At 51.6% G+C, this 27,442-nt stretch overlaps 1 protein-coding gene across 1 annotated transcript; it reads right to left on the bottom strand.

The window, feature by feature from the left end:
- Positions 1–3,292: 3,292 nt before the first annotated feature.
- Ehd1 (EH domain containing 1) lies at positions 3,293–26,681 on the bottom strand. Its single transcript, XM_051145964.1, has 5 exons — positions 26,182–26,681; positions 22,504–22,601; positions 9,259–9,671; positions 5,986–6,150; positions 3,293–5,535 (listed from the first exon to the last, which is right to left on the bottom strand). Exons 1-5 carry the CDS (start codon positions 26,583–26,585, stop codon positions 5,011–5,013), a joined length of 1,605 nt encoding a protein of 534 aa, XP_051001921.1. The 5' UTR covers positions 26,586–26,681; the 3' UTR covers positions 3,293–5,010.
- Between the last annotated feature and the right edge of the window lie 761 nt (positions 26,682–27,442).

The following is a 27,442-nucleotide window of genomic DNA, read 5'->3' as shown; positions in this document are numbered from 1 at the left end:
AAGCCTGCCCCTCTCTACCTCAGTGAGCTGAGGCCAGGAGGCTGCCTGTGGGATCCCATAGGTCTGATTGCTGTGGCCCAGGTATTATTTCCTTGGGCAAGTCCTGAACATTCTCTATTTATAATGGAGAGAGGCATCTGCTTGGAAACAAGAGCTGGCAAGGGCTCCTTATGGGGCTCCTTTTGGTCTGTCTAGGAATAGCTTGGGGGTCATACGAACCGGAGCTCAATGACCCTGCCTCTGCTGCTTAGGGCTTGTTGGGACGTTTCTGTTGGGCCGATGGAGACCCCTCATATTTTAACCCGTGCTGGCTCCTACACCACTTTGCTGCCTGGCACACTGTGGGTATTTCCTGTGAAATGTCCAACGCTCCAAATGGGTGGACATATGGTGGTTTCATCACACTGAGCTTTCTTCCCAAATCCTCCCCTCTGCTGCTCCAGCTCACCACAGGGGCTCCCACGCTTTGCTCAGCTGAGGCCCATGTGGTTTTGCAATTATCAGTCTCTCTGGGTGCACAGGAAGCCAGTCCCAAGCCCCCTTGCCTTGAACCCCTCCAGCTCATGGGCGCCACCCTGTCTGAGCTGCTTCAGGGAAGGGTGGGTCCCCCTGTTTTGTTCTGGGTGTTGGGTGGGGTACCGGCTGCCCCTACTCCCTGCCCTACCTAAGGTGCTTAGGGCAGGAAGCCATTGAGCACAGCTCTCTTCAGAGCCCTAATAAGCTTAGAAGGCAAAAGCCAGGCTTGACTCCAACAAGTGGCAGAGCTGGGATTTGTTTGTTTGTTTGTTTGTTGTTTGAGACAGGGTTTCTCTTTGTAGACTTGGCTGTCTTGGACTTGCTTTGTAGACTAGGCTGGCCTCAAACTCACAGAGATCCACCTGCCTCTGCCTCCTGAGTACTTGGTTGAGATTGCTTGCTGTCTGATCACTGACAGCTGACAATTTTTTTTTTGGTTTTTCGAGACAGGTTTCTCTGTGTAGCCTTGGCCATCCTGGACTCCCGTTGTAGACCAGGCTGGCCTCGAACTCACAGCGATCCGCCTGCCTCTGCCTCCTGAGTGCTGGGATTAAAGGCGTGCACCACCATGCCCGGCTCTGACAGCTGACAATTTTTTAGTTATTTTATTTGCGTAATCAAACCTAGTGTTATTGTGAGTGCTATACATTCAAACTTTACAAGCCAAGCGTGGTGGCGACCGCCTTTAATCACAGCACTCGGGAGGCAGAGGCAGGTGGAATCTGTGAGTTCAAGGCCAGCCTGGGCTACAAAGTGAGTCCAGTACAGTCAAGGCTACACAGAGAAACCCTGTCTTGAAAAACAAACAAAAAACCAACAAACTTTACTCTGTGTGTGTGTGCGTGTGTGCGTGTGCGCAGAGATATCTGTGTATAAGTGCATGTGCAGGCCTGTGTCCTGATGTTCTTCCTCAGATACATCGGCATGGCTGATGGTCAGCACATCGCAGGGGCTGCCTGTCCTGCTCCCCAGCACAGGGGTTATGAGTATGCATTCCACATTGGCTTTTATCAGCTTGAACTAGCCATCACCCCAGCCTAAGGACAGGGAACAGTGGTGTGTCCTCCCCCCCACCCCCGCCAGACGTTTTCTCTGTGTAATAGCCCTGGCTGTCCTGGACTCATTTTGTAGACCTGGCTGGCCTCGAACTCACAGAGATCCACCTGCCTCTGTCTCCGGAGTGCTGGGATTAAAGACGTGCATCACAGTGCCCAGCTGGCTGGTGTCTTTATTTTAGAGGTATGGGTGTTTTGCCTGCATGTATATATCTCTGCACCACGTGTGAGCAGTCTTGAAAGCCTGAGGATCTGGGGTTATAGGTGGTTGTGAGCTGCCATGTGTTGGGAATCAAACCCAAAGCCTCTGCAAGAGCATCCAGTACTCTAAGTTGCTAAAGCCCCTCTGCAGCCCTCCTCCCCCAATGTCCTCTTACCAGCCCACTGGCCTCAGGCAAGCCCTGACTAGGTAAGATGGTCCTACAAGAAACCTCAGCATATTAAACTGCAGGCATGTACAGCAGAGTTGGTCCTGTGCCTCGTTTGTGTGATGCTGTGGGCTAGGATGACAGACTGTCCTGAAGGCCTCTTACCCTATGGGTTGGGAGGAGGGTGGAGAGGATTTCCTTCCTGATGGATCTTGGCTTTTGGGGAACTAGAAAGGAAGCAGGGGCCGAGGGCCAGCCTTCCAGGTGGACATCTCTCCTTCACTCCCCACCATGGCCCAGAGGAGTCCTGAAACCCAAACCTGCTGCCTGAGTTCAGGGCCAGCAGTCAGATGCCTGCTCCTGCTCTTCTTCAAACTTGCTTAGTGGGCACCATCCCAGCATCCTCTGGGGCGGGGGGTCATCTCATGGATGAGGGCTCAGTATACCTGAGCCCCACTAGTATGGTGAAGGTGGGTTCTAACATTCTGGGGGCCTCCTGGGGCCCATTTCCTTTGGTGCTAACAGCTTGAGCAAGCACAGAGCATCTCTGTGGGACCTCTGCCGTCAGGTGCTCCCAAGTGTCTAAATCCTGAGGTGGGATGAATCACACCATGGGCCTTTTGAGTTTGAGAAGAGTGGCAGTAGAGGGTGAAATGGTAGGGAGATCCAGAAACTATCGTTGCTTTAAAAGAGAATCTCCTCAGGAGTGGGACCAGAATTGGTAGACTTGAGTTTGAATCTCCTTGGCTAGCTACCATTGTGTGTGCTGCCCTGTGTTGGGCCCTTAATCTGTGAAGCAGGAACACTTCATGTTGAAGCTCAGGCAAACTCAGCACAAAGTTAAGACCATGGGAGAGTTGAGTGTCAGTCTACGGCGCCTGGACAGTCAGGCGTGCCTTAGCCACAACAGCTGGACCCTAGAGGCAGCTGCTGGTCTGAGGTAAACACCTGTTTATCCTTGCTTCCGTCCCAACCTTGCCCGGAGCAGTCTCTCCTGGGTGTGTCACTCCCAATTTGTCATCCTTTCCACTCTTGTCAGAAACAGGTTGCCTATCTGTGACATCAGCTGGCTCTAAACAACCCCACCCAGAACTGTGGATTTTTTTCAGCCTTGGCTGTCTTCCAAGCTGGCTGGGCTGTCTCCAAACCTGCCTTGGGGCAAGCGAGGAGCCAAGTGGCTCTGGAGCCCTGGAACTTTTGTTTACAAGATCCCTCCGCACTCTGCCACATCGCCTGCTTATGGCAGTCTGGAATGGTGGCCACAATGTGGAGGTGGTGGGAGGCAGCCCAGCATAATTGGTGTTGTGGACTTCTGAGACAGGCTCTCACGGAGCCCAAGCCGACCAACTCCTCACTCCACATTCCAAGTGCTGGGCTATGAGTATGCACCATCAAGTTCAGCTCCCATCAGTCTTGTCAGCTTCAACATTGCACAGGGGTGAGTGGTCATGGACTCCTTGGGGAACCCCTTGCAGAGATTCCAGGGATGTCTCCTTGGCCAGGAAAGACAAGGGAGCATGAGACGCTGTGGCACAATTAAACTTTCTTTAATGCAAGAAACAAAACGGTCTTCACTCAGCCACTCTTCCCACAGGTGAGGACAGAGCTGGCTGGACTTTGAACAGTGAACCTGAGAGCCTGTCACCCATCCTCAGCCACTAGCAGGAGTGGAGGGCTGAGGCAGGAAGGTAGCAGACCAGGCTGGAGCTCAGCCTCTGTGAGGCTCAGGGGTGCTGGGGGTTGGCAGGCAGCTCCCTGGAGCCCATGGGCAGTGGCAGGTGAGTAGGCCTCACTGCTCTACTCATCTCCACAGAAAGCCTGCCCAAGAGCCAACCACTGGCCACAGGTGTCCAGGTTCCCAAGGCTGCAAGGAGGTGGCTAAAGTGGTCATTTTCTAGCTCTGGCTTCTTATTGCTCAGTCTGGGGACGTCGGGACACCCAAACCTCCTTGGCTCAGCAGGGGAGGAGGGAGAGGAAGGAAATGAGAGGATGAGGGAAGGGGCTGGGTTTTCTCCACTGTCCTGCTGCATGGACACTATACCCAGGCCAGGGCCACAGGCTTCCTCTTACAGCCTCCAAACACCCCCAGGTCACAGGACCTGCCCCAAGGCAGAAAGGGGCTCCAGGAAGCTGCCATAAGGCTGACACCTGTCTGAGCAAGAGTTGGGGTGACCTCCCCTCAGCCAGAAAGCAAACTCAAGCTCAGGGGGCTTTCTCAGTGCTGGGTCTGGGGTGAAGCTGCTCCTAGGCCGGCGTGTAGGGCAGGGGAGACAAAAGTCACAGCTTTGAACAAGTGTTGTGAAAGTTACTGGGAAATTTGGTCACGTATAAAGTGTCACTTTGTAGAACAATATGTAGCTTATGTATTTTCCTGGAAGACACTGTCTCTTGGCCCTTCAGCCCCCCACAAAAGTTAACAGTGGCTGGGTCTTCTGCCTGTGGCTGCTGTGCTGGCTGGGATGTCAGAGAGGGGGTGTGGACACAAAGGGAAGGTGCTGCACCCTAGACCACACCAGAAGCATGGAGGAGCTCACCCAAGCACAGAACACAGCTAGTAGGAAACAAGCCACTGACTGCCCCATGAGTAAGCCCCAGTCTGAAAACAGAGGGAGCTAGGGGCCTCCTGGTCAAACAGCCCGGGGCAGCTGATACAGGTATGCCAGGGTGGGGGAGAGGTGATTCTCCAGAGTCACTGTAACTGCCTGGCTGGGGAAAGGGAGAGAGGCTGAGGTGGGGCTGTCAGACAGAAGAGGCAAGAAAGAAGGCTGCCTCTAACGTTATATATTAAAAATATCATGGTTCTTGTGCACAAAATCCCACTGTTCACATCCAGGCATCACCCATGCCTCCCTGCTGAACCCCAGAACAGCTTGAAAACAAAGATGATGGTTTTCCTATTTAAGAGCTGAGGAAGCATCACTCAGTCTTTATGGACCTTGAAAAATGGTGACCCTTTCCCTCCCTCCATCTCTGCCCCTCCAGGCCACAGACCACCTGGGCAGACAAGGAGCTGGCAGGTACAAAGTGCCAGCAGCCCTGGGGGTCGTGGGGGAAGGTATCAGGCAGGGCTGTTATTCATGCCTCCGTTTGGAGGGTGGGATGAGATGTGGAGGAAGGTCAGCAGGCAGCTCATGGCCCTCTAGCTTGACCTTGATAAGGTGGTTGGCCAAGGCAAACTCCTCGTCATCCAGCAGGCCATCCTTGTCCACGTCAGCCAGCTTCCAGATCTTCCCCAGCACTGTGTTGGGCAGCTTGGACTTCACCATCTCCTTCTTGGCATTAGCGCCTGTGATCTTGCCATTGACAGGAGACAGTGTGTAGAAGATCTCATCGTAGGTGGGCTTGTCCTTGCCAACCACCCACTCAACATCATCAATACCCTCACCAGCCCCCTCGCCGTAGCCATGCCCAAAGGGCCCATTCATGGTGCCATCAAAAGCACCACCCTTCACGGCCTGTGAGGGCATCAGGGACTCCTCCTGGCGCACCATCACCATCAGCCGGGCTATGTCATTGGCCAGCATGTCATCCACTGTATCCAGCAGCTTGGGTTTCAAGGCCTGGAACTTGCTGAAGTCCTGGGTCTGCAGGAGTTCCTATGAGCAGGGGAGGAGGAAAGAGGCCTAGATGGGGCAGCCTCCCAGACTCCAGGCACAGTGAACTGAGCTAGGCTACCCAAGAGGGGAGAGTGGTGCTCCCACTTAGCAGCTCAGGCACTGAGCTAGTGCTGAAGGCCTGGGCTCCTCACTCTACGCATGAGGTCACAGGAGCACCACCATCTATCCCAGGCTGCTGTGAAGATTCACCGACAGCCATACCCCACCCCAGGACTGAGTCACCACATTCTCCTCTTTTGTGTCAGTGTCTCGACCTAGGTCAGCTCTGATTCGAGCTGGGGAACTGGTGACTAACCCAGCTGCTTCCTCTTGTGGAGGCCCTGCCCTAGAGAGCTGGGATTCCCTCCAGAATCACTGCCCAGCATCCTGGGCCTGCCTCAGCCCCACAAAAAGCACTCAGAATGGTCCAGGCTGGCCTGGTGACTGTACCTGCATCTTGCGCAGGCTTGGGAAGTCGCCAGAGGAGATCTGGTGCTCCCGCTCAATTTTCTGGTAGATCTCTCCCAGGTTGTTCACCAGCTCTTTCTTCTTGCTCTCTTTCCCAAAGACATTGGGCATCTCCTTCTTGAGGGAGCTGATGATGTAAGCATGGACCTGAACGGACAGGAAGAAGTGGGCTTCAGGGACTTGCTTGGCACACTGCCCTTTAGTACCTGAAGTTCACTGCTTGGGCAAAGGGAAGCAGAAAGTCAAAGTCAAGCTAGAAGTTGAAACCACCATCACAGGAGCCCAATGGCCTCAGAGTAACACCCAATTCTGACCAGGGTGTAACAGCTCACTGCCACGGGGATGGAAGAGAGGAGAGGGTACCCTAATAGAAGACAGGTGATATTCTTTTTTGTTTTTGTTTTTCTAGACAGGTTTCTCTGTGTAGGCCAGGCTGTCCTGAAACTCAGAGATACACCCGCCTCTGCCTCCTGAGTGCTGGGATTAAAGCATGTATCATCATTGGCCCAGCAAAACCTAGTTATTTTTATTCTATGTGCACTGGTGTTTCTACTGTGGCCAGAGGAAGGCTCTGAGGCAAAGGCTTGCCAAGGAACTTAGCGTGGGGACCGCAGGAAGCAGACTACAGCTCAGTTCTGCCTTTCTGTCTGCTGGCTTCTCCTGCACTGCCTTTTCAACAATATAAGGCACACACTGCTGAGCCACAGAAAGCTGTGTAGGAGGAGCCTTTGCCCGACATACATCTGAGCGGTGCTCAAGATGAGTCCCTAGTTGAGTCCCACTTGAGTGATATCCATATGTCAACAGAATCGGCTGAGATGACTCAAAACCAGAAAATTCCAGAACAGCTTTCTCCAGCTCCCCCAGCAGGCCCTGCTCCCTACTCAGCCTGACCCCAAACCAGCCAGGGGAGCACCCTCCCCGACCTAAGGCTGGCACCAGCTTTTCCAGGAAAGCTATGGTAGGCAGGTCACACAAAGCCAGCCATAGCTCTGCAGACACAAGTCAAGGAGAGCTCCTCTCACTCCAGGAAAAATGAACAGTGGGGTGAGAGTGGTGTGGAGCTGAGGGGGTCTGTGGCCTCGAGAGCTGAGCACTACCTGACAGTTCCCCTTAGGACCTTTAGGACCCTGGGCCAGTTACACGGGGAGTCTCTTGAGTTCCCTTCTCAGAATTGCTCAGCTCACGAGGAGGCCCTACATGTAGACATTTGGAGATACCGAAAACAACTCCAGCTCTGTGCCCTGTAGAGAGAACGGGAAATGCCATAAGCTACCACCTTGCTAGCCAGGGTACTTGAGTGACAATGATGGACACTTGGCAGTAGAAAAGGATGAAACATCAGTCTTGGTTGCCCTGGCTAGGGAACCCCCAAATATTCCATGACTGGTCTTGAGGCACCGGTGGGTGCCTGGTACTGAGTGTATGTACAGACACTAGCCTCAGAGCTGCAAAAACAATGGCACAGGGATGGCTGGGAAGCACCTCCTCTGGTCCAGAAGTGATTATGTCAATGGTGCACGTTTCTCCTTCTCTATGTGCCCCAGTTGGCTGTAAACACCCTGCCCTTTGAGATGTCTTCCTGGAGAGACGGTAGCTCATAGGTCAGGTCTCTTGAGCAGAGAGCCAATCCCTTTCAAGGGAGGAGACAATCAGGAAACTACTTTTGCGGTGTTTTGTTTTTTGTGTTTTGAGTCAGAGTTTCTCTGTGTAGTCCTGGATGTCCTGAAACTCTCCTTGTAGACTAGGCTGGCTTTGAACTCACAGACATCCACCTCCTTCTGCCTCCCAAGTTCTGGGATTAAAGGTGTGCGCTACCAGGTCTTGCTAGGTTGTTCAGGCTAGTTTCAAACTATATGTTCAAAGGATTCTGCTGCCTCAGCCTCCAGAGTAGTCTGATAATGGGCTCATCACAGCATCTGCTTAGAGTCCGTTTGTTTTTTTGTTGTTGTTGTTTGTTTGAGACAGGTAGAGTCCGTTTTTAAAGACTAAACTGATAGCCAGGCGTGGTGGCACACGTCTTTAATCCCAGCACTTGGGGAGGCAGAGACAGGTGGATCTCTATGAGTTTGAGGGCAGCCTAGTCTACAAATAGAGTCCAGGACAGCCAAGGCTACAGAGAGAAACCCTGTCTCAAAAAAACAAAAATAAATAAATAAGAAAGAAAACTGAAAGTGTGACCCCTGCTAAAAGGGTCTGGACCAGTTCACTACCCCACCATCCATCCCGTCAAGCCTTCCTGTTCATCACCAAATAAATGCTCCCTTCCTGTGACTCTCTCAGCAGCCCACGCTGTGAGACTCAGCCAACGGCCCACTAGCACCACTGATCTTTATTTCCTAGCTCTGGCCATTTCGGACTCTATCTCTGTTTTTGTTTTTGTTTTTCGAGACAGAGTCTTTCTGTGTAGCCTTGGCTGTCCTGGACTCACTTTGTAGACCAGGCTGGCCTCGAACTCACATCGATCCGCCTGCCTCTGCCTCCCGAGTGCTGGGATTAAAGGCTTGCGCCACCAAGCCCGGCCTCATTTTGGACTCTCAAACAGGCTTAGCTGCCACTAAGGTTCCAGGGCTTCAAGCAGCTCAGAAGGTAGTGTGAGCCTGGGCATGGCCTGAACCCCCATAGACAGGAAAGCGTGTTTATATGGCCTGTCTACAAAGCTGCCACCAGGAGTCTGGACTGCAGCATCTAGCACTGTCTGGGCTACAGCTTGGCATCATCTTTTTCCTAGCTATTTCCTGTCTCAGCTTACACATCAGGTCCCACAGCGGCCTCCTAAGTCCCTGTATCTTACCAGGATGGCTCCTCAGCCCTCCACTCAGACAGAACCCAGCGCCTACCCAGCAACACCAAATAGCCAGTGCTTCTACTTTGTAAATGTATTCTTCCATGAAAGCGTGAATGGAGCTGTGTGTGTCACTTCCTACCCCTGAGTCCACACTGTTCAGTGCCAAGCTGAGCACACACAAGCAGGCCTGCACATTCCATTTCCTGGTGGCCTCCTTTCTTCTACAGTAACTTCCTGTTTGATAGTTCTGAGGAGTATGCATGTCCTTTGCATTCTCTGCTCTAGATGGGATATAAGCATCAGAGAGAACACGCTGAAATGACCCAGGTAAAGGCCCTTAGTCAGCCATAGGTTACACAGTGATTACACAGGATATTGGTTTCCACACACAGGAAAAGTGGTAAGTGTTTGGTAAACTGGGCCCCAAGAGCCAGTCCCAGAGCCCCCTCCCCAGCCCCAGGGTCTACCTTGGCCAGCCTGGCCCGCTTGATCAGGTCATTGAGCTTCCTAAGGGCAGCATTTCTGGGTAGAGACTGGATGTCTTTGAAGAGGTCCTGCTCCTCTGCCTCGAAGAGCTTCCGGTTGTCAGGGATGAGCAGTGGGTGTGACCAGAAGGAGCCAATGTAGACACGGACCACCTCAGGGGTGTTGATGATCTTCCCCAGGGACCACATGAGAGCGCCATACACTCGCATCAGCTGCTGGGTCTCAATTTGGTCAGCTTTGTTCAGCACCACACGGATCTTGTCCTCGTGATTTTTGAGGGCCTTGATGACTTCTGAGAACTCATCTGAGATGTCCAGCTTGTGGGCGTCAAAGAGCAGGATGATGCGGTCCACACGCTCAGCAAACCACTCAAGGACAGCCGCAAAGTCATAACCTGAGGGAGGATCAGGACAGGACTGAGCATGGCCCCAAGGCCCAGGCTGCCCTGCTGCTTCTGAGCAAGAGGATGGCCGGAATTTCTAGGTCAGAAGTTAACTTGTAAATTCCTAAAATGCTCTGGTTTGAACAGTACAGCAGCCGAAAAGCAGACTCAATGGTCTCTTCTGCCCCAAGGGACAGTATTTTTACCATGTGACATGGACAGATGCTCAGGCAAAGCAAGCCACTGAGCTTATGTGACAGCTCAGCATTGTAACGTTTTGTTTTGTTTTTTCAAGACAGGATTTCTCTGTGTAGCCTTGGCTGTCCTAGACTCACTTTATAGACTAGGCTGGCCTCAAACTCATGGAGATCTGCATACCTCTGCCTCTTGAGTGCTGGGATTAAAGGCGTGCACCACCATGGCCTGCTCAGCACAGTAGCATCAGCTGTGTGCCTTGAACACAGTGACTATAGGCAGCAACACTCTCACCTGCAGCTTCCATCCATCTAGGGTCTGTTTAAATGCCAGATCCCTGGGTAAGCCCCACTCATTTTCTACAATAGGGGCTGGTAAGCTCAGGGACCAAAACTGCTCATCATTTGCTTGTGTGAGTAAAATTTTATTGAAAGAAAGGCATTCATTTACATGTCTATGCCAACTTTTGTTAGTAATAGCTGAGTCCAAATGTTGCAACAGAAACCAAAAGTCCTACATAGCTGACAAGACCAATTCCCAACCCTCCAAGAAAAAGGTCTGCTGACCTCTGCTCTCCAACAAGCTCTCAAAAGTACCACAGACCACTTCCCTTTTTTGTAGGTCTTAATACTTCTCTAAAACTAAGCCGCTGACCTGAGCAGACTCTAGCCCTAAACCTTACTCTATGCTGTTTCTCACCCCAACTAAAGTGACCTTTAGCCAGGCGTGGTGGTGCATGCCCTTAATCCCAGCACTCAGGAGGCAGAGGTAGGCGATCACTCTGAGTTTGAGGTCAGTCTGGTCTACAAAATAAGTCCAGGGCAGCCAAAGCTACACAGAGAGAAACCCTGTCTTGAAAAACCAATAAATAAATAAATCAACCAACCAACCAACCAAACCTAAAACAAAACAACAATGAAAACTATGAAAATGCGCATGAGCTTTAGTGGTTTTCTTGCTGAGGGCCAGGATACAGATGAGGTGGTAGGTCCTGAAGGGAGTCACAGCCTGGGGTTCAAAAAGAAAGCTGCATGTCTGACATGGTGGAGCCTGTCATTTCCCATATAAACGTAGGCCAGTGACTTCTAGACTCAAACAGTGCTTTAACTTGCACCTGGCTTGACAACTGTGCCTCTCTGATGCTTTTCCTGTGTTCCCAGAATGCCCCAGCTTTTAGGAACACTAGGCAAAGCTAGAGGACCGGAAACAGCAGCCCAGAGCCATAGGAACAGCCTGGCCTCTCCAGCTGAATCTGGACACTCTCCTTGGCTCTGGGCTCAGTCTCCTGTCACTAACCTCATATGCACAAGTTCCGGGTCACCCCAAATGTAGGCCAGCCCTCTGAGAACCACTAAGTACTTCCGAGAAAGTTGCCAAGACCAAAAAAGATGAGGCATGGAAGCCACTCAGAAAACAGACAGACTGAAAGAGCCAGGCTCTCACCCGACAGCATGCTCCAGCACTCTCCGGGAAAACCACTCCACCTCGGGAGGGCTGACATGCAATCTCCAGATGTGGAAGGCAGGAAGACTGCAGGGGTAGGGGGAATCCCAAGGGAAGGATAGTGTCAAGGACTAGATATGGCACTTGACACCCACCATCCCGTTCCCAAAGGCTGCTGATACTGCATCACACAGCACAGGGCCTTGGCCTGGCCTGGTCACTGCTCCCCATCCTGTGTGTAAAGACTTTGAGCTCTGGGATGGTGGAGTTTAAGAGGTGCTAGGTTAGACAGGTCAAGCAGATACAAAGCTCTGCGAGGTCAGACAAGTGGCTTCAGGACGGACAGCAGCCAAAGCCACAAAGAAATAGGCCTCTCCCCACACTGGGGCATCCATAGGGACACAGGCTTTGAAATATGACAACATATTTATTTGCATAGCACGAGGAAGGCTCTGGGTTCAATCTCAGGCAATACCAGAAAACAAGTAACAAAAACAAAGCAGGCCCAATGAGACAGCTCGGTAGATGCAGGTGCTGGCCTGGTGGTCTGAGTTTGGTCCTGGGACCCATGTGGAGGTTGAGAGACAACCATCTCTATATGGTTTTTTTCCGGCCTGCACATGCCTGGCACACAGGGACTTGGGGCACCAGGCCAGCAGGCTGCGGCTACCTCACAGGGAAAGGTACACTGAGCTGCAGTCTGGGCAGAAAAGATCCTCTCCTATGTGTGCTTGGTTGGGTGTCAGGGCTTCAGGTTTCTGTGCACAGTTCCAGCAAGTGCCAGGTCACTGCATGTCAGCAACCAGCAGTCGGCCAGTTCCAAAGTACAAGGCCCCTGCTCCCTGCAGCTGGCTGAGAGCAGGGAGGGGGCCCCAGGAGTGAGCTGTCAGCAGAAAACCGGAAGGGAAGCTCTAGAGCAGCAGAATAGTGGGGAAGTAGAGGCCAGGAGAGGTAGCTGTTGCTCAGAGCTCTCTGGGCTGCACCCCAACTGACCCCAGGGGCCTGCCTGGGGCACTGAAGCCTTCTAGGAGGACAGCACAGTGCTGAAGAAGCGCTGACTCAGGAACTCTAATGCTCCTGCTTAACAAAGTAAGGCCTCTGCTCCTTCCCAGTCAACCCATTTGGCCTCACCCAAAGCTGAAGCTAATTCACACAGCTGGGGCAGGAGTGAGGCCAAATCCCAGTTCCTGGGAACAGGGGAACCCTGGGCCAAGCACCATTGGTCCTGTTGGCTTTGGCTAGGCGGCCAGGACTGCAGCAGGGAAGCTGAGGTCACCTTCCCAAGCCCTACCCAGTGCGGCCTCAATCCCTTTCCTCTGGGTGGCTGAAGGGAACACAGAAATGAGAGAAGTGGGAGGAGGCTCTTTGCTGGTGCCTCTCCCACAAGCCTAGTTCATGGTCATCATCATATTAGCTGTGTTTTGTGTGTTTGTTTTTCTTTTTCTGGGCGAACACGGTCTTACGATGTAGCCCTGGCTGGCCTGGAACTCACTATGAGACCAGGCTGGCATCAAATTCAGAGATTCAGCTGCCTCTGCCTCTCAAGTCCAGGGATTAAAGGAGTGCACCACCATGTCCAGCTCCATTAAGTCTTTCTTCTTTTTCCTTTTTCCAGGTGAAGAAAATTTCCTGGTTAATTATTTTTGGATGCCCAAAGTGGTCCCACAGCACACTATCCGGCAAGGAGCTCCAGCAGTTGACAGGACTTCAAAGCAATGGGCCTAGGACTCCTAACATGTCAGTGGCACCCACAACAAACCCACAGCATAAAGAGAGCCGTGTGTCTACCAAGAGGAAAAGAGGGCCCTACAGGGCACACAGCCCAAGAGGGTGGGCTACACAGAGAAGCCAACTGTAGTAGCAACCCAGACACCTCAGGTAAGGGACAAGTAGCCATGTCAATAAGTGAAACAAAGCAGTCTAAGAGGACCAACCCTGTAAACCATGGATCCCCTATGTAGAAGTTAGGGTGTCATACTCAGAGAGGACGGTGGAGCCAGGGCTGGGACCAGCGTTTACTGAGAAGGGTCTAGGAAAAGGCAGTTCTAAGGTCAATAGTGTAATGGCTGCACAGCAACGCAAAGGCACCAACCCCTCAACTGTTCCCAAGAATGTGTAAACAGTACATCTTTATAAATTAAGAATGTGTAAACAAAGCCGGGCGTGGTGGCGCACGCCTTTAATCCCAGCACTCGGGAGGCAGAGGCAGGTGGATCACTGTGAGTTCGAGGCCAGCCTGGTCTACAAAGTGAGTCCAGGACAGCCAAGGCTACACAGAGAAACCCTGTCTCGAAAAAAAAAACCAAAAAAAAAAAAAAAAAAAAAAAAAAAAAAAAAAGAATGTGTAAACAGTACATCTTTATAAATTAAGAATGTGTAAACAGTACATCTTTATAAATTAAGTACATTTTACCACAATGAAAAAAGTCACAGAAGTTCAGGTGTGATAGTGCGTGTCTATAACCCCAGCACTTGGAAGGTAGAGGTGGAAAATCAGGCATCAAGGTCATCCTCGGGGAAATAAGGAGTTAGGCTTAGCCCAGGCTATATGATGTTCTGTTTGTTTGTTTGTTTGTTTGTTTTTGGTTTTTCAAGACAGGGTCTTTCTGTGTTAGCCTTGTCTGTTCCAGACTCTCTTTGTAGACCAGGCTGGCCTCAGGCTGGGATTAAAGGCTCATAGCATCACACCTGGCTGATATTCTGTCTTTAAGCACAAACCTAAAACAGGCATGGTGGTGCGCATCTCACAATCCTAGCACTCAGAGGCTGAGGAGATGCATGGCAAGTTTGATGCCATCCAAGGATGATCCTGTCCCCCAAAAAATTAGAAGCCGGAGCTGGAGAGATGGCCCAGCAGTTGAGGCACTGGTTGCTCTTCCAAAAGATCCATATTTAATTCCCAGCACCCACATGGTAGCTCACAACCACCTGTAACTCCAGTTCCAACAGATCTAACACCTTCTTCTAGTCTCAAAGGGCACCAGGCAGGCAGGCATGTGTTACACAAATAAGCACACAGGCAACACATACACAAAATAAAATACTTTTTAAAAGTTAAAAACCGGGGAGGGAAGAATGGGAGGATACAAGGGATGGGATAACCATTGAGATGTAACAAGAATAAATAAATTAAAAAAAAAAAAAAAAAAAAAGTTAAAAACCGGGAGCAGAGTGTGGTGGCACACACCTTTAATCCCAGCCCTTGGGAGGCAGAGACAGGCAGATAATTGTGAGTTTGAGGCCAGCCTGGTCTACAAAGTGAGTATAGGACAGCCAAGGCTACACAGAGAAACCTTGTCTTGAAAAACCAAAATAAGTAAATAAAATAAAAACTGGGCTGGAGAAATGGCTCAGTAGTTAAAAGTACTGGCTGCTCTCCCAGAGGACCCAGGTTCAATTCCCAGCATCCATATGGCAGTTTACCACTGTCTATAACTCCAGGTCCAGGGGATCTGACATCCTCACACTTATGCACATAAAATAAAAAAATTAAAAAAAAAAAAAAAAAACTAAACTAAAAGCCATAGTGGGGAGAAGCAGAAATAGAGAGGAGGAGCAGAGCTCAAGGAAGGGTTGTGGCTGCTGACAGGATGACAGGAACTGAAGGCCAGCACAAGAGCTTTCCCATAGGCCCACGGTGTGAAGGGAGCCCAAGTCGCCCCAGGTGCTGCTGGCTGATCTCCCTGTTAGCTGACCTTCCTGACAAGGGGTCAGAGTGGGGGCCTGGGCTGTGAGGCAGCACCTGCCCTACAGCAGCACTCTCCCAACACAGGTAGTTCCAGCAGCCAGGGAAAGTTGCTTCACACATTCCAAAAATTTCTGGAACATAAAACAATGGAGTGCTTGTCTCCTGTACACTCTTGTTTCCTGTCATTCAAACTGCACAGGCCTCATTATTTCTCACCAAAAAAGCTACATCACAGTTTCCAACTGCTCAGACCCTGGAGACAGGAGCCCAGAGCTGGGACAAGTAGCAGGGAGGACTCCTCCCGCTCAGCGTAAGCAGTACTCCAAACAGCACAGGCCAAGTGTGGAGCCTCTGCTCCCGGGCGACAAACGCTCAGGTCCGTATCAAGTCCAGTGCACAAATGTTTCTGGTAGCCTGATTCAACACTGTCTCAAACCAGGGACAGCCCAGACCTCCTCCTGGAATGAAGGACAGTGATAAGGAGGGGACGCCACACCCTCTGCCGAAAGGCGCAGCCTCGGGGCTGGGATGCGGCCCAGCCAGTACAGTGCTTCTCCAAAGAACATGAAGCTCTGGGATCCGATCAGTCCCCCAAAACAATTTTTGTTGTTGCCGTTGTTTTGGGGTCTTTTTTGCTTTTTGTTTTTGTTTTTCTTTCTGAAACAAAGTTTCTCTGTGTAGCAGCCCTGACAGTCCTGGACTTGCTTTGCAGACCAAGCTGGCCTGGTACACCAACAGGTCTACATTGCCTGACTCCATTTAAGAGACTTTGGAAAAGCGTCAAAGACAAATGAGTTCTTGGGCCAGGAAGAGAGGCACTATACAGGGAACTTTTCCAATTCAAGGGATGCTCTCCAGCCTAGTAACAAGGTGATAATGGCTGTTGCAAAAAGGATTAATCCAAAGCCAGGTGTGGTGGTGCACGCCTTTAATCCCAACACTCTGGAGGCAGAGGCAGGAGGATCAATGTAAGTTGGGGGCCACCCTGGTTTACAAAGCCAAGTCCAGGACAGCCAAGGCTACAGAGAAACCCTGTCTCGAAAAACAGAACAAACAAAAAAGGATTAATCTAACACACGTACCATGGCCATAAACACATCTGACCTGAGAATTAGTAACAGCACAGGGTTGGGAGGAAAGGCAGACTCTGGTTGGGCCCACATCTCAACACTGAATTCCCTATGCTCAGGAGGCAACTGGGCCACTGGAGCAAGTTGCTTACCTTCTCTGAATCCCTGGTCCCTTCTCTGTAACATGGGGAAGGTTGGGTGCGTGCCTTGAGTGCAAGCCTGGCAGACAACCAGCACTGTGTAAACGTTTGCTCTTATTTGTTTGAGGCATTTGCATTGGTCCCAAGAAGCTGAGATCTGATGGATGTGTAGGCAAGGGCAACTTCTGAGGAGTGAAGAATGCTACGTACCCCAAATATAAACTCAACATTTGCAGGCACTTGGACCAGCTGCTCTGTAGCCCACTGCCGACTGGCAGCCTGAGGAACAGGTGCCAAGGCCAGCACAGCCTGGTACGACGCCTCCACAGGCAGAGACGGCGCACCCACAGTAGAAAGTGAGGCCAAAGCAGCATGCTTGCCTAGAGAGGGGGAGACAGGGAGAGACAGGATGGGAAATGAAGGCTTTGGGCATAGTCATCCCTGAGGGGTCTGTGGAGTCTGAGGAGAAGCCTGGCTTAGGCAGAATGGCCTAAGGCTCCCCTCTGAGACATTACTCAGAAAACAGTTGAAGTCTGTGAAACCCTGGAGTTTTAGTCTCATCACTACTAATTGGCTGATACTTGTTTTGCACATTTTATTGTGTGCCAGGGTTAGGTCAGGGCTCAGCACATACAAGTCCCTATCATGGCTTTCAACAGCCTAAGAGGCTCATGTGTTATGGTCACGAGGCTCCTGCAGTACTGACCTGTGTGGTAAACACTGTGAAACCAAGTGACAGAGAATTGAAACTTGCCCCAGACTTCTGGGCAACCCCTGACATCATTCTCAGATCTACAAAACATCCTCAGACTGGGCTGGAGGATGCCTGTGGCAAGCATCTCAGGGAATGGTCAATACGGCAGAGGAGCTACCTACCCATGGTGTACCCCACTTCTGACACTGGGCTCCAGATGCATGGACAGGAGTCTGGGCCATAAGGAACAGAATAGCTTAGGTAGAGCCTGGGAATCATGACATTGGGTAGGAAGGCAAGCGAAAACCCAGAGGACTAGCCAGACTGGCCCCGAGCTCTGTAAACCCTCCATGGAAAGGCAGGGTTAGTTTCTAGCTAGAGGCAAAGCATCAAGGAAGACAGAAGGTAACAGGATAGCTATTCAAAGCTTTAGTCCTCTTCTGGACTAGGGCCTGGCCGTGGGGGGCTGTGCTTCTAAGAAGCCCAGCCCAGCAAGAGCCTTAGCACGGTCCGATCAAAGCTCAGAGCACATGCTGCCAGTACTGCGTGTGCACTGCAGTGTGCACAGGTTTGAGTCCCCCAGACTCATCTCCTCAGATGGAACTCATCAGAGACAGCAGCTTCCTCCCGTACATAGGTGCAGAGCAAACAGAGGTGCACACGGACAAGCCATGTTAGTAGGAAGGCAGGCACTAGGCCAGACAGGACGCTACTTGCTAATCCAAGTTGCAGCCACACTCCCTCTGCTGATCTAAGCACGGCTTACCTCACACTCACACATGACAATGGTGGAGAGAGCACTGCATGCTCCCTGCCACTGTCCACAGAGGACTGACACAAGAGCCCAGTCCTAGGCATGGTAATGACTCTGGAAGCCAAGGGTACCAGCTCCACACAACCCTGGATGCCCTTTGAATCCCTTTATCAGTCACATGGGTAGCACTCAGGAATAAATGGTCCTCCCAAAGGCCACCTTTCCCCGATGACACAAGAGAATGTTATCTCTGAAGCGACAGCAGATTAGCACGTCAAGCAAGCTGAACCTAGGACCCCAAAAGGATATAATTATCAGGGGTCCCCAGCAGAGCCAGGGCAGTTTGACCACTTTGCCAGTCCCATTCATCTTTCTTGACTGAATTCCCTGCACATGAGGACAGTGGGGGAAAGGGCAAAAAGTCAGGAGGGGCTGGCCCACACAACAGGAGTGGACTCAAAGGAAACTGGCCACGCTCAAGCACAATTGGCCTCCTCAAGGGTGCTGTGCTTCCAAGTGTCAATTACGGACTGCAGCAAGGCTGTCGGTATAGGCAGTGTTCCTCAGGACCTATCTTCTGAGAGGGAAACGCCTGCTTTCCACTTGGGAAGCACTCTCCTGTTCTTATTTCCTCTGTACACAAGGAAGGACTGGTGGGTAGCATCTCTGAGGAGGGTCCTCCATCCACAAGTTTGTAACCACCTTGGAGCCCACTCAGCACCCCTTAACAGGGGCCAAATGATCGTCTTACTCACTGCCATAAAATGTTCACCCCCAAATCCTAACTGGGTAACATTTAAAGGGGGACTGTGGGGAACATGGGGGCCGGGGATGGTTTAGGAAAATTAGTTGATCTTGGTATTTCACTGCAAAATCCCCCTTCAATCAGAAAGAGTCTTCTGCAAATAGAGAGGAACCTGGTTGCAGGAAGCCATTTGCTACCTAGAAGGCACAGCCAGCCCACAGAACTAGTGTGCCACGTCACCTACACGCTACATGAGTGCGTACTGTCTGGACAGCTCAACAGCCCCAATCAAAATGCTGCTTGGAGCGGAAGCAGGCACATGCCTGTAATTCTTGCACTCAGGAGGCAGAGCCAGGCAGATCGCTGTGAGTTCAAGGCCAGCCTGGTCTACAAAGTAAGTCTAGGACAGCCAAGGCTACACAGAGAAACCCTGTCTTGAAAAAACAAAACAGGAGCTGGAGAGATGGCTCAGTGGTTAAGAGCAGGGACTGCTCCTCCAGAGGTCCTGAGTTCAATTCTCAGCAACCACACGGTGGCTCACAACCATCTATAATGTGATCTGATGCCCTCTTCTGCCATGTAGATGTACATGCAGGCAGAGCATTCATACATAAAAGAAATTTTTAAAAAAAATCTGAAAAAAGAAAAGAAAAAAAAACAACCCACAGGGCTGAAGAGATGGCTCAGCAGTTAAGGGTACTGATTACTCTTCCAGAGGTCATGAGTTCAATTCCCAGCAACCACATGGTGGCTCACAACCATTTATAATGTGATCTGATGCATACTGTTTACATAATAAATAAATCTTAAAAAAAAAAAAAAAAAAAAAAAAAAAAACAACCCACAATGCTGCTGGGTGGTGGTGGAGCATGCCTTTAATCCCAGCACTTGGCAGGCAGAGGCAGGAGGATCTGTGGAGGCCAGCCTGGTCTACAGAGAGAATTTCAGGACAGCTAGAGCTGTTACACAGAGAAACTCTGTCTCGAAAAGCAAACAAACAAAACCCACAATGCTGATGGGGAGTGGTGTGGCTCAGTGGTAAGAGCATGAGACTAGCATGCTGGAAGCACAGGAAAAAAAGAAAAATCACTCTGAAAGTGTCACTTTGGTGGTTTTCCCACAGATAGCAACCAAGTTTAAACCCTGGTATGTCTCTCTCCTCACAGGAAGGCCAGGGGAAAGGTCCCAGTGGCAGGCTGAAGATGCCAGTACATAAAGTCCAAGCTGCTCTTGCTTGGAAACCACTGAGGACGCAGCAGAACAGATGAACCGCGCTGAGGCACGCTGCACACTGGCTGCCTCTGAGCTCCTTTTCAGGAGCTTGCAAAGGCCACAAGAACCTCAAACCCTTCCTATCCCATGCCTTCCTCCAAGCCTGAAGGTCTCACCAGCAGCAGCCTTCTGGCAAGACAAGCCTTTGAGGGTGGGCTATTGTCCCTTATCTGAGGCCTTGTTCTCACCACACAGCAGGCCTGCTGGAGTCTGCCTCAGCCAAAAGATAAGTCTGCAGGCCTCAAACAATGGCCAGCATACCTCAGCCCAGTGCAGGCTGGAATGGCCTCCTCCTGCAGTTCTTCTCTTGTTTAAGAGAAACTCACTTGGGTTTTCTAGCTCTGTTCTAGCTTTGGTGAAAAAGCTACTATGGGTTCCTTTCTTTCTCTCTTTCTTTTATTTTTTTTTCAAGACAGGGTTTCTCTGTGTAGCCTTGGCTGTCCTGGACTCCCTTTGTAGACCAGGTTGTCAATAGGCATTCTCTTAAAAACAAGTTGGAACCACTGGAAGAAAGAAGAAATGTGGCCCCTGCTTCTTTTACAAAGGGTCCCAAAATCTGTTCCTTTGAACTTCTGTCACAGTCACTTTCATGAAGAATGAGTGAGCCCAAAAACTTAACCAGTGTCCACCATGAGGCCCGCTTGTAATCCTGTCATTTGGGATGCTGAGACAGATGGATAGAAAGTTGGAGGTCAAGCAAAGCATGGTGGTACACACCTGTGATCCCAGCACTCTGGAGGCAGAGGCAGGTGGATCCCTGTGAGTTTGAGACCAGCCTGGTCTACAAAGTGAGTCCAGGACAGCCAAGGCTACACATGGGAAACCCTGTCTTGGGAAAAAAAAGAAAAAGAAAAAGCGCTGATCTGACAGCTTCTAACCTGATTAGAGACAGGCAGCTTACTGCACTGTAGTCTGATGCAACACCATGCTGGCTGGGGCCACAACTATAGGAAAGAGAAGAGAGCCCCACCTAGCACAGCCATGCAGAGACACATGCTTGGTCGAAGGCTGTGAGCTTCAACATCCCCCACCACAGGGCAAGGGCCAAAGGGAAGAGTAAGTTAATGAAAACCAAGCCTTGCAGAGTTTGAGAATGGATGTAGTCTCCTGCCTTGGCTTCCCAGATGGTGGGATTAGAGCTGCTACACCAAGCTCTTGTAGTTTCCCCTTTTCTTTCTTCCAGACTTTTCAACTACATCTGTCAAAGTGCGTATATGCAGTCAGAGGGCACTGGTGGGCACTGGTGCACATGTGGGCTCCAGGGGTCTATCTGACCTTTACCTACTGCGCCATTTCACTGCTTGTACAGCACTGCCCCTCAACACACACCTTGGCTCTTTCTTTCTTGGTCTTTTTTTCCTAGTACTGGGGACTGAACCCAGGGCCCTGCTCATTCCAGGTCAGTATTCTGCCTCTGAGCTACATCTCCAGTGAGGCTATTTTATCTCCTCCTTTGCAGTGGCTAACTCCACTTCCTCCAGCCCTCAATCTCCTAGAAGGTATTTCAACCTAAGGGCCGTTGCCCATCCTCTACCAAAGGGCCAGGGATGACACAAAGGCAGGCTCGTCCTGAACCAGGACCTCATAGCAATGTGACAAACAGATGGGAGGGTCCCCTAGCCTCTGTGCTCAGTGCTTGAATAGTCACCCTCGGGGACTGTTTTCTTGAGGCTCCAGCCCCTCTTTGAGACAGAGGTCTGTCTTTATTTTTGAGACAGGGCTTCATGTAACCGAGGGCAGCCTCAGACTTGCTGTGTAACTGAGAATGACCCTCATGAATTACTGATCCTCTTGCCTCTATTCCAGCTCCAATGATGGAACTATAGGCATGTGCTACCACGTTCAGTTCATGCCGTCCTGGAGACTGAGTCCAGGGCTTTTGCATGCTAGGTAAGTGTCACCAATTTAGCTACATCCCCTGCCCTCCCAGCCCCTTCTAACTACTTTTGAAAAGGCGTTATCTTGATGTTTATGGAAATAAAGTTCTATTTCATTAAATTTAAAAAAAACTAAAAAAATATTTTAAAGTATGGTAAAAGGCTGGGTGTGGTGGCACACATCTTTGATCCCAGCACTCAGGAGGCAGAAGCAGGCGGATCTCAGTGAGTTAAAGGCCAGCCTGGTCTATAAATTGAGTTCTAGGATAGGCAGGGACACATAGAGAAACTCTACTTTAACCCGCCTCCCAAAAGAAGAGTTGATCTCGGGGAGAGAAGTGGGATGAAGAGGCGGGGAAGAGAGAAGGGAACTATGGTTGGTTGTAAAATATAAGAGAATTTAAAACAAGACAAAACATGGCAAAAGCTGACCAGAGCTGAAACACCTGGACTGGCCAGGGCCCTGAGCCTTCAAGAAACTCTTGCACCAGCAGACAGCCCCTGGGCTAAGCAAATGGAAGCAAACACCCACCAGCACCTGGCAGCTACACATCTCACTGAGTCTCTCCTTTTGCCTGGCTGGCACAGACACTGAGTAAACTTACTAGGAACTTGCAAGACACGAGAAGCACAGTGTTCCCATGCAAACAGAGACAAGGAGTCTAGGGGAAAGCCAGTCAGTGCTGGCTGGGACACTTAGGCACAGCTATCAGGCAATTTCCTGCTACTTTACTTCACAGCCCAAGGCCCAGGCCTCATAGGTTCAAAAGCACCTGGCCATCCAGCATGGACAGACTGTGATCTCAGCAGGGCTATTCTGATCACCTGAGCACAGGGAGGCAGCTGTGGCCTCAGGCCCCTCCACTGTGTAGATGAGGTATGAGGTAAGAAGTCTGTCGCCTGAACACACTTTTAAAGCCTAGAGGGCAGCATAGGGTGTGGCTCTCCAGCACAGAGCCCAGTTACCTCGGCTGATGCGCTGCTTCTCTCCAGATAGGATGCCGGGAGTGTCAATGATGCTGATGCTGTCCAGGACTGGGTTGGGCAGCTGTGCACACATGAACCTGCAGGACAGCAATGCCAGATATAGATACATCAGCGTGGGACTGACACTAACAGGAGGACAAACTAACGAAAAATGCTACCAGAAGGGTCCAGCTTTAGAACTGCAGCACTTCCCTCCCTGCATTCTTTCCCCCCTAGAGTTCAGGGCTGCAGCTTCCCAGCTGCTGACTTATTGGTGAAACCTGTACAAGCCCAGACCATGCTTCAGTTCTAAAGAGAAGCAGAAGTAGCTGGGCACGGTGGTGCACGCCTTTAATCCCAGCACTCAAGAGGCAGAGGCAGGAGGATCACTGTGAGTTTGAGGCCAGCCTGGTTTACAAAGTGAGTCTAGGACAGCCAAGGCTACACAGAGAAACCCTGTCTTGAAAAAAAAAAAAAAGAAAAAAGAAAGAAAGAAAGAAAAAAGAGAGAGAGAGAAGCAGAAGTGTGACACCAGGACCTTGCAACTCCACCTTAAAATTTTCACCTAGGTATGGTGCTACACACCTATAACCCCAGTACTTAAGAAGCGGAGGCAGGCCGGCATGGTGGTGCATGCCTTTTAATCCCAGCACTCAGGAGGCAGAGGCAGGTGGATCACTGTGAGTTCCAGGCCAGCCTGGTCTACAGAGTGAGTCCCAGTGTTACAGGAGTGCTGGAGCTCTGAACTCAGGTCTTCTTCGCCATGCCCAGCCCCTGGGATGGACATTTTCTCCTGCTGCAACCAGTAGTCAGTGGTATGGAGGGAGTACAGGCATACCATTCTTCGAAAGTCAAAACCAGGATAGGAAGAGGAGCCCATGATACAAGGGAACTCTTGGGGAGAGCTGGGCTAAGAGTGTCCAGGAACAGCCCAGAGCAGCGATCAGCTGTTGCAAAGGGCAGAGTCCTTCAGTGGACAGAGAAAAGCTCCTTTAAAAACCTCTCTGAACGCCTTTAATCCCAGCACTAGGGAGGCAGAGGCAGGCAATCACTGTGAGTTCGAGGCCAGCCTGGTCTACAAATCGAGTCCAGGACAGCCAGGGCTACACAGAGAAACCCTGTCTCGAAAAACAACAAAACAAAACAAAACAAAACAAATCTCTGAACAAAGAAAATACAGACCCAGGCTCAATGCTGCACTAGATGAGTGTCTCCTGTGGCCCCACACCCCCAAATGATGATGATCAGTGTCCCCACAGGCTAGGGACAGGAGGCCAAAGTGAAAGATACTGTCTCCAAGTGTAGCAGCCCCCAGTGCTGTAAGTCACTGTACACCAGGCCAGAAATCCCCTTGCTTGAGAAGAAAGTCCTTGACTCAATGGAGAGAGTGACAGGAAAAAAGGAGCGGAAGTGGAGCTAGCTGTGAGTAACATACATAAAAAAGTCCATAAAGGAGCACCTGCAGGGCCAGGAGAAGCCACTACTCTGCAAGGCCCAGTGAACGGAAAGCAAAAAAAGGCAGGGGCAGTAATGACGCCTACCTGGCAATAAGGATGGAGACTGTGTCTTAGGACTAGTGGGTGGGCCCAGCTTTGCAAGGAAGAGCATAACCACTCTTGGGATTCCCTCATGCCTATCTCCATCTGTTCCTCTACTATCTCTGAGCAGCACTCGGGAGAAAAAGGCTAGCAAGTCAAGTCCACGACTCAATGGGTCCCTTTCAAAGTGCCAGGAAGAGCTGTATCAGGCAGAGAAAAGCCCCCTTTGTTATGCCCTCCCTGGCCAGAGGCACCATGGTCTGCACATCCTGACACAGCTCCGGTCTTGGGCTGCACTAGCATTTAGAGACCCTCTGGAATTGGGGTGGTGGCAAGAAGGAAACATAAATATAGTTCTTGGGTCCTTTAGACCCCATGCTATCCAAGTGCCAAGTGCCTGTCTGTGGCCAAGGGCTCTGGAGTTGTTCCTTTGGGGAGGGCAGAGTGGAAGTGAGTGCACAAAGCACAAAGACCAGTTCATCAGCTGGGCCTTAACCTTGACAATTCAGTGTGGCCTGGGCTTCATGAGTCACCGAGCTGGGGCAGCTGGGACGGTGTGTAAGATTGGTCTACCTCTAAAGCTCTCATTTACACAGGTGGGAAACCTGTTTCAAAAGAGGCCTGCCCTCACAATGAGGTGATGACATAGGACAGCTGTGGTTAGAACATCGAGTCTTCTGTGGCTCCTGAAGCAGAGACCTAAAGCATGAATGAACTCCTTAGCCCAGTAGTCAAACTTCTCACAAGAAGCCAGTGGCCTCCCTACAGGTGCAGCAAAGCACAAACATCCTTAGGGCAGGGCTCTAGGCTATGGAGGCCAGAGCTCTGTGCTCAACCCAGGCCTGTCAAGCAAACACCAAGAAACAAGAGTGGCTGAAATTGCCTAAAAGGGACAAAAAGACACTAAAGGTCAGGTCTGTGCAAGAAGGCGCCCAGCTGAGCTCGCTCCAGAACAAGCTGGCCCGCCCTGCGTGCTGGACAGTGTCTGCAGAGGAATGTGCTCATGCAGGGCGGAGACCTGGAAAGCAGGATTCAGATTCTTTCCTCGGCTGTGTCCCCAGGCTGAAGGCAGACATAGAAAGGCATGTAGAGTCACTCCTTGAAAGAGGCAGCACAGAGGGCAGGGTCTGAGTCCTGTCATGCCTCCTGGGGGTGGAGGCTGGGATGCCCCAGTGCCCTGAGAGAAGTGATCCTGGCTGTTAAAGCACCTCATGCAGGCCGCTGTGATTCATTCATAGCACCCTGAGGGCGAATCTCACCGCTCCCCTTAAACTGGTGAAGCTGAAATGTGCACAAACATTTATCAACTCTATAGTAGACTATGGGTCTTGTCATTTCAGGGATCTCAGTGTTACCAACCCTGATGTCTTTTTTGTTTGTTTGTTTGTTTGTTTGTTTGTTTTTCAAGACAAGGTTTCTCTGTGTAGCCTTGGCTGTCCTAGGTTTGCTTTACAGACCAGGCTGGCCTCAAACTCACAGAGATCTCTCGCCTCTGCCTCTCGAGTGCAAAGTCTCTTGAGGCAGCACTGACTTATTAACGTTTTCTTGCGACAGGGTCGTCTCACCTACTCCTGACTGGCCTGGAATTCACTTAAGTGCTGCTTTTAGGAGGGGTGTTGAAACTCCTTCATCCCCTGCTTGCAATGGGGGCTGCCCTCAAATCAGCCGGCCAAAGCATTTCTTCCCTTACCCCTCCTACACAAAACCACTGGTCCCTGGGGATGTTTAGCAGAGAGTGAGGCAAATCATGTAAGTCTTGGGTTTTCCCATGACACTTAAAACAAACCCCATCGGGGAAGGAGGGAGGTTGATGAGGATTAACTGGGAGCCTCCAGAATCAGGGACAAGGGAGGACAGCCATGGCTCATCTTCTCACGGAGGCCCCCCCACCCCAAGCTCTGTGGGATGTAGGTCTGGGGTCTACAGGAGGGTTTGAGAGCTAAATTTATAACCTGGAAGGTTCTCCGGCATTACAGAAGCTCCGACTCCCAGGTAGTTGTCAGTAGGACGAAACAAGGCCACTATCCCTGGGAGTGGTCGCCTAGGGTCTGGCAGGGGCCCTTCGGAGACAAAGGACAGCGGGGGCAATGGCTGTGGAGGCCCTCGGAGGTCCTCGCGCCCGGGGACAAGGGGTGGGTACCTGTTGAGGAAGGCGTTGCCGAAAGCGTTGAGTTTGCGGAAGGGGCGCCGCGGGTCCACGACGAGCGCGTTGCCCGGCACCACGCCCTCGGTGGGGCCGTGCATGACCGCGATGAAGGAGTCCGTGGTGGGCTCCGGCCCGATGCGCATCCCCGGGAAGTCCTGCTCGATCAGGTGGCGGATGAAGGTGGTCTTGCCGGTGCTGTACTGGCCAACCAAGAGCACCATGGGCTTGTTGTCGAAGTCAGCGTCCTCCAGCGCGGGCGAGTGGAACTCGTGGAAGCGATAGTGCTCCTCCAGCGGCAGCAGCTTCTGCGCGTACAGCTGCCGCAGCCCCTCGGCCACCGTCTGGAAGAGCTCCGGCTCCTTCTTGCGGCGGGCATCTTTGCTCACCCAGCTGAACATGCTGCCGGAGACCGAGCTGGCTGCTACGGGACGGAGCGGCGGCTGAGCGGGACGAGGGCGCGCGGCCGAGGAGGGGCCGGCCGGCCGGCGAGGGCAGCGGGGCAGGGGGCGGGGCGCGACCCGCACTACGCAGGCGCAGGCCCGAAGACCGACGCGAAGATCACCAGAGCGCCCTCTGCTGAGGGTCGCGCGGCCTGGGCCAGGGGCCCCTTTATAGGCTGGAGCCCGACCTTCCGGCGCGTTGGCCGCCGCCTCCGGGCGGGCCGGAGAAGAGGCGGGGGAAAGAGCCCTCCAGGCCCCGCCCCACTCGCGTGCCACGTCCTCCCCTGCTTCCCATTGGTTGCTTTCAAATCTCGCGAGCCCGTGGCCGCGGTGCCTTGGCAACCGCACCTGTTTTGCCCCGCCCCTCGAGGGGAGGAAGTGGTGCTGGTGCTGCTGCTGCGGGTGCCCGAGTCTATCGCGAAGATGTGCTAAGCCTACTCTCAAGCACTTCAACTACGCTCCGCAACCACAGTGCTTCCACCGGCTCGGAACCCCCAAAAGCACTGGGAGCCCGGGCTCTGCCTCTTCCTTGCTTCTCTGCCACACACTGCGTCCTCTTTGGTCTTTTAGCGGCTCTGGAGAGGGAGGGACAGGACAGTGGGAATAGGGAAAAGTGAGGACACCTGGAAGAGGAAAATAGGTAAGAAAGGAGGAGCGCGGTGGGACTCCACTCAGGCAGATGGACACAAATGACGTGACCTGGCGGAGAGAAGCCAAGGTCTCACCAGAGAGGTTTCAGCTGCGGAATGGGGTGAAGAAGTTGAGGCTTTTCTAGCTAAATGGGTTTTGAGGAAGTGAAATCGGAAATTCCCTCT

This window comes from Acomys russatus, chromosome 5 (genome assembly GCF_903995435.1).
Source record: "Acomys russatus chromosome 5, mAcoRus1.1, whole genome shotgun sequence".
Taxonomy (NCBI): domain Eukaryota; kingdom Metazoa; phylum Chordata; class Mammalia; order Rodentia; family Muridae; genus Acomys; species Acomys russatus.
The sequence above is the reverse complement of the archived record's forward strand: the minus strand, read 5'-3'. Positions and strand labels throughout refer to the sequence as shown.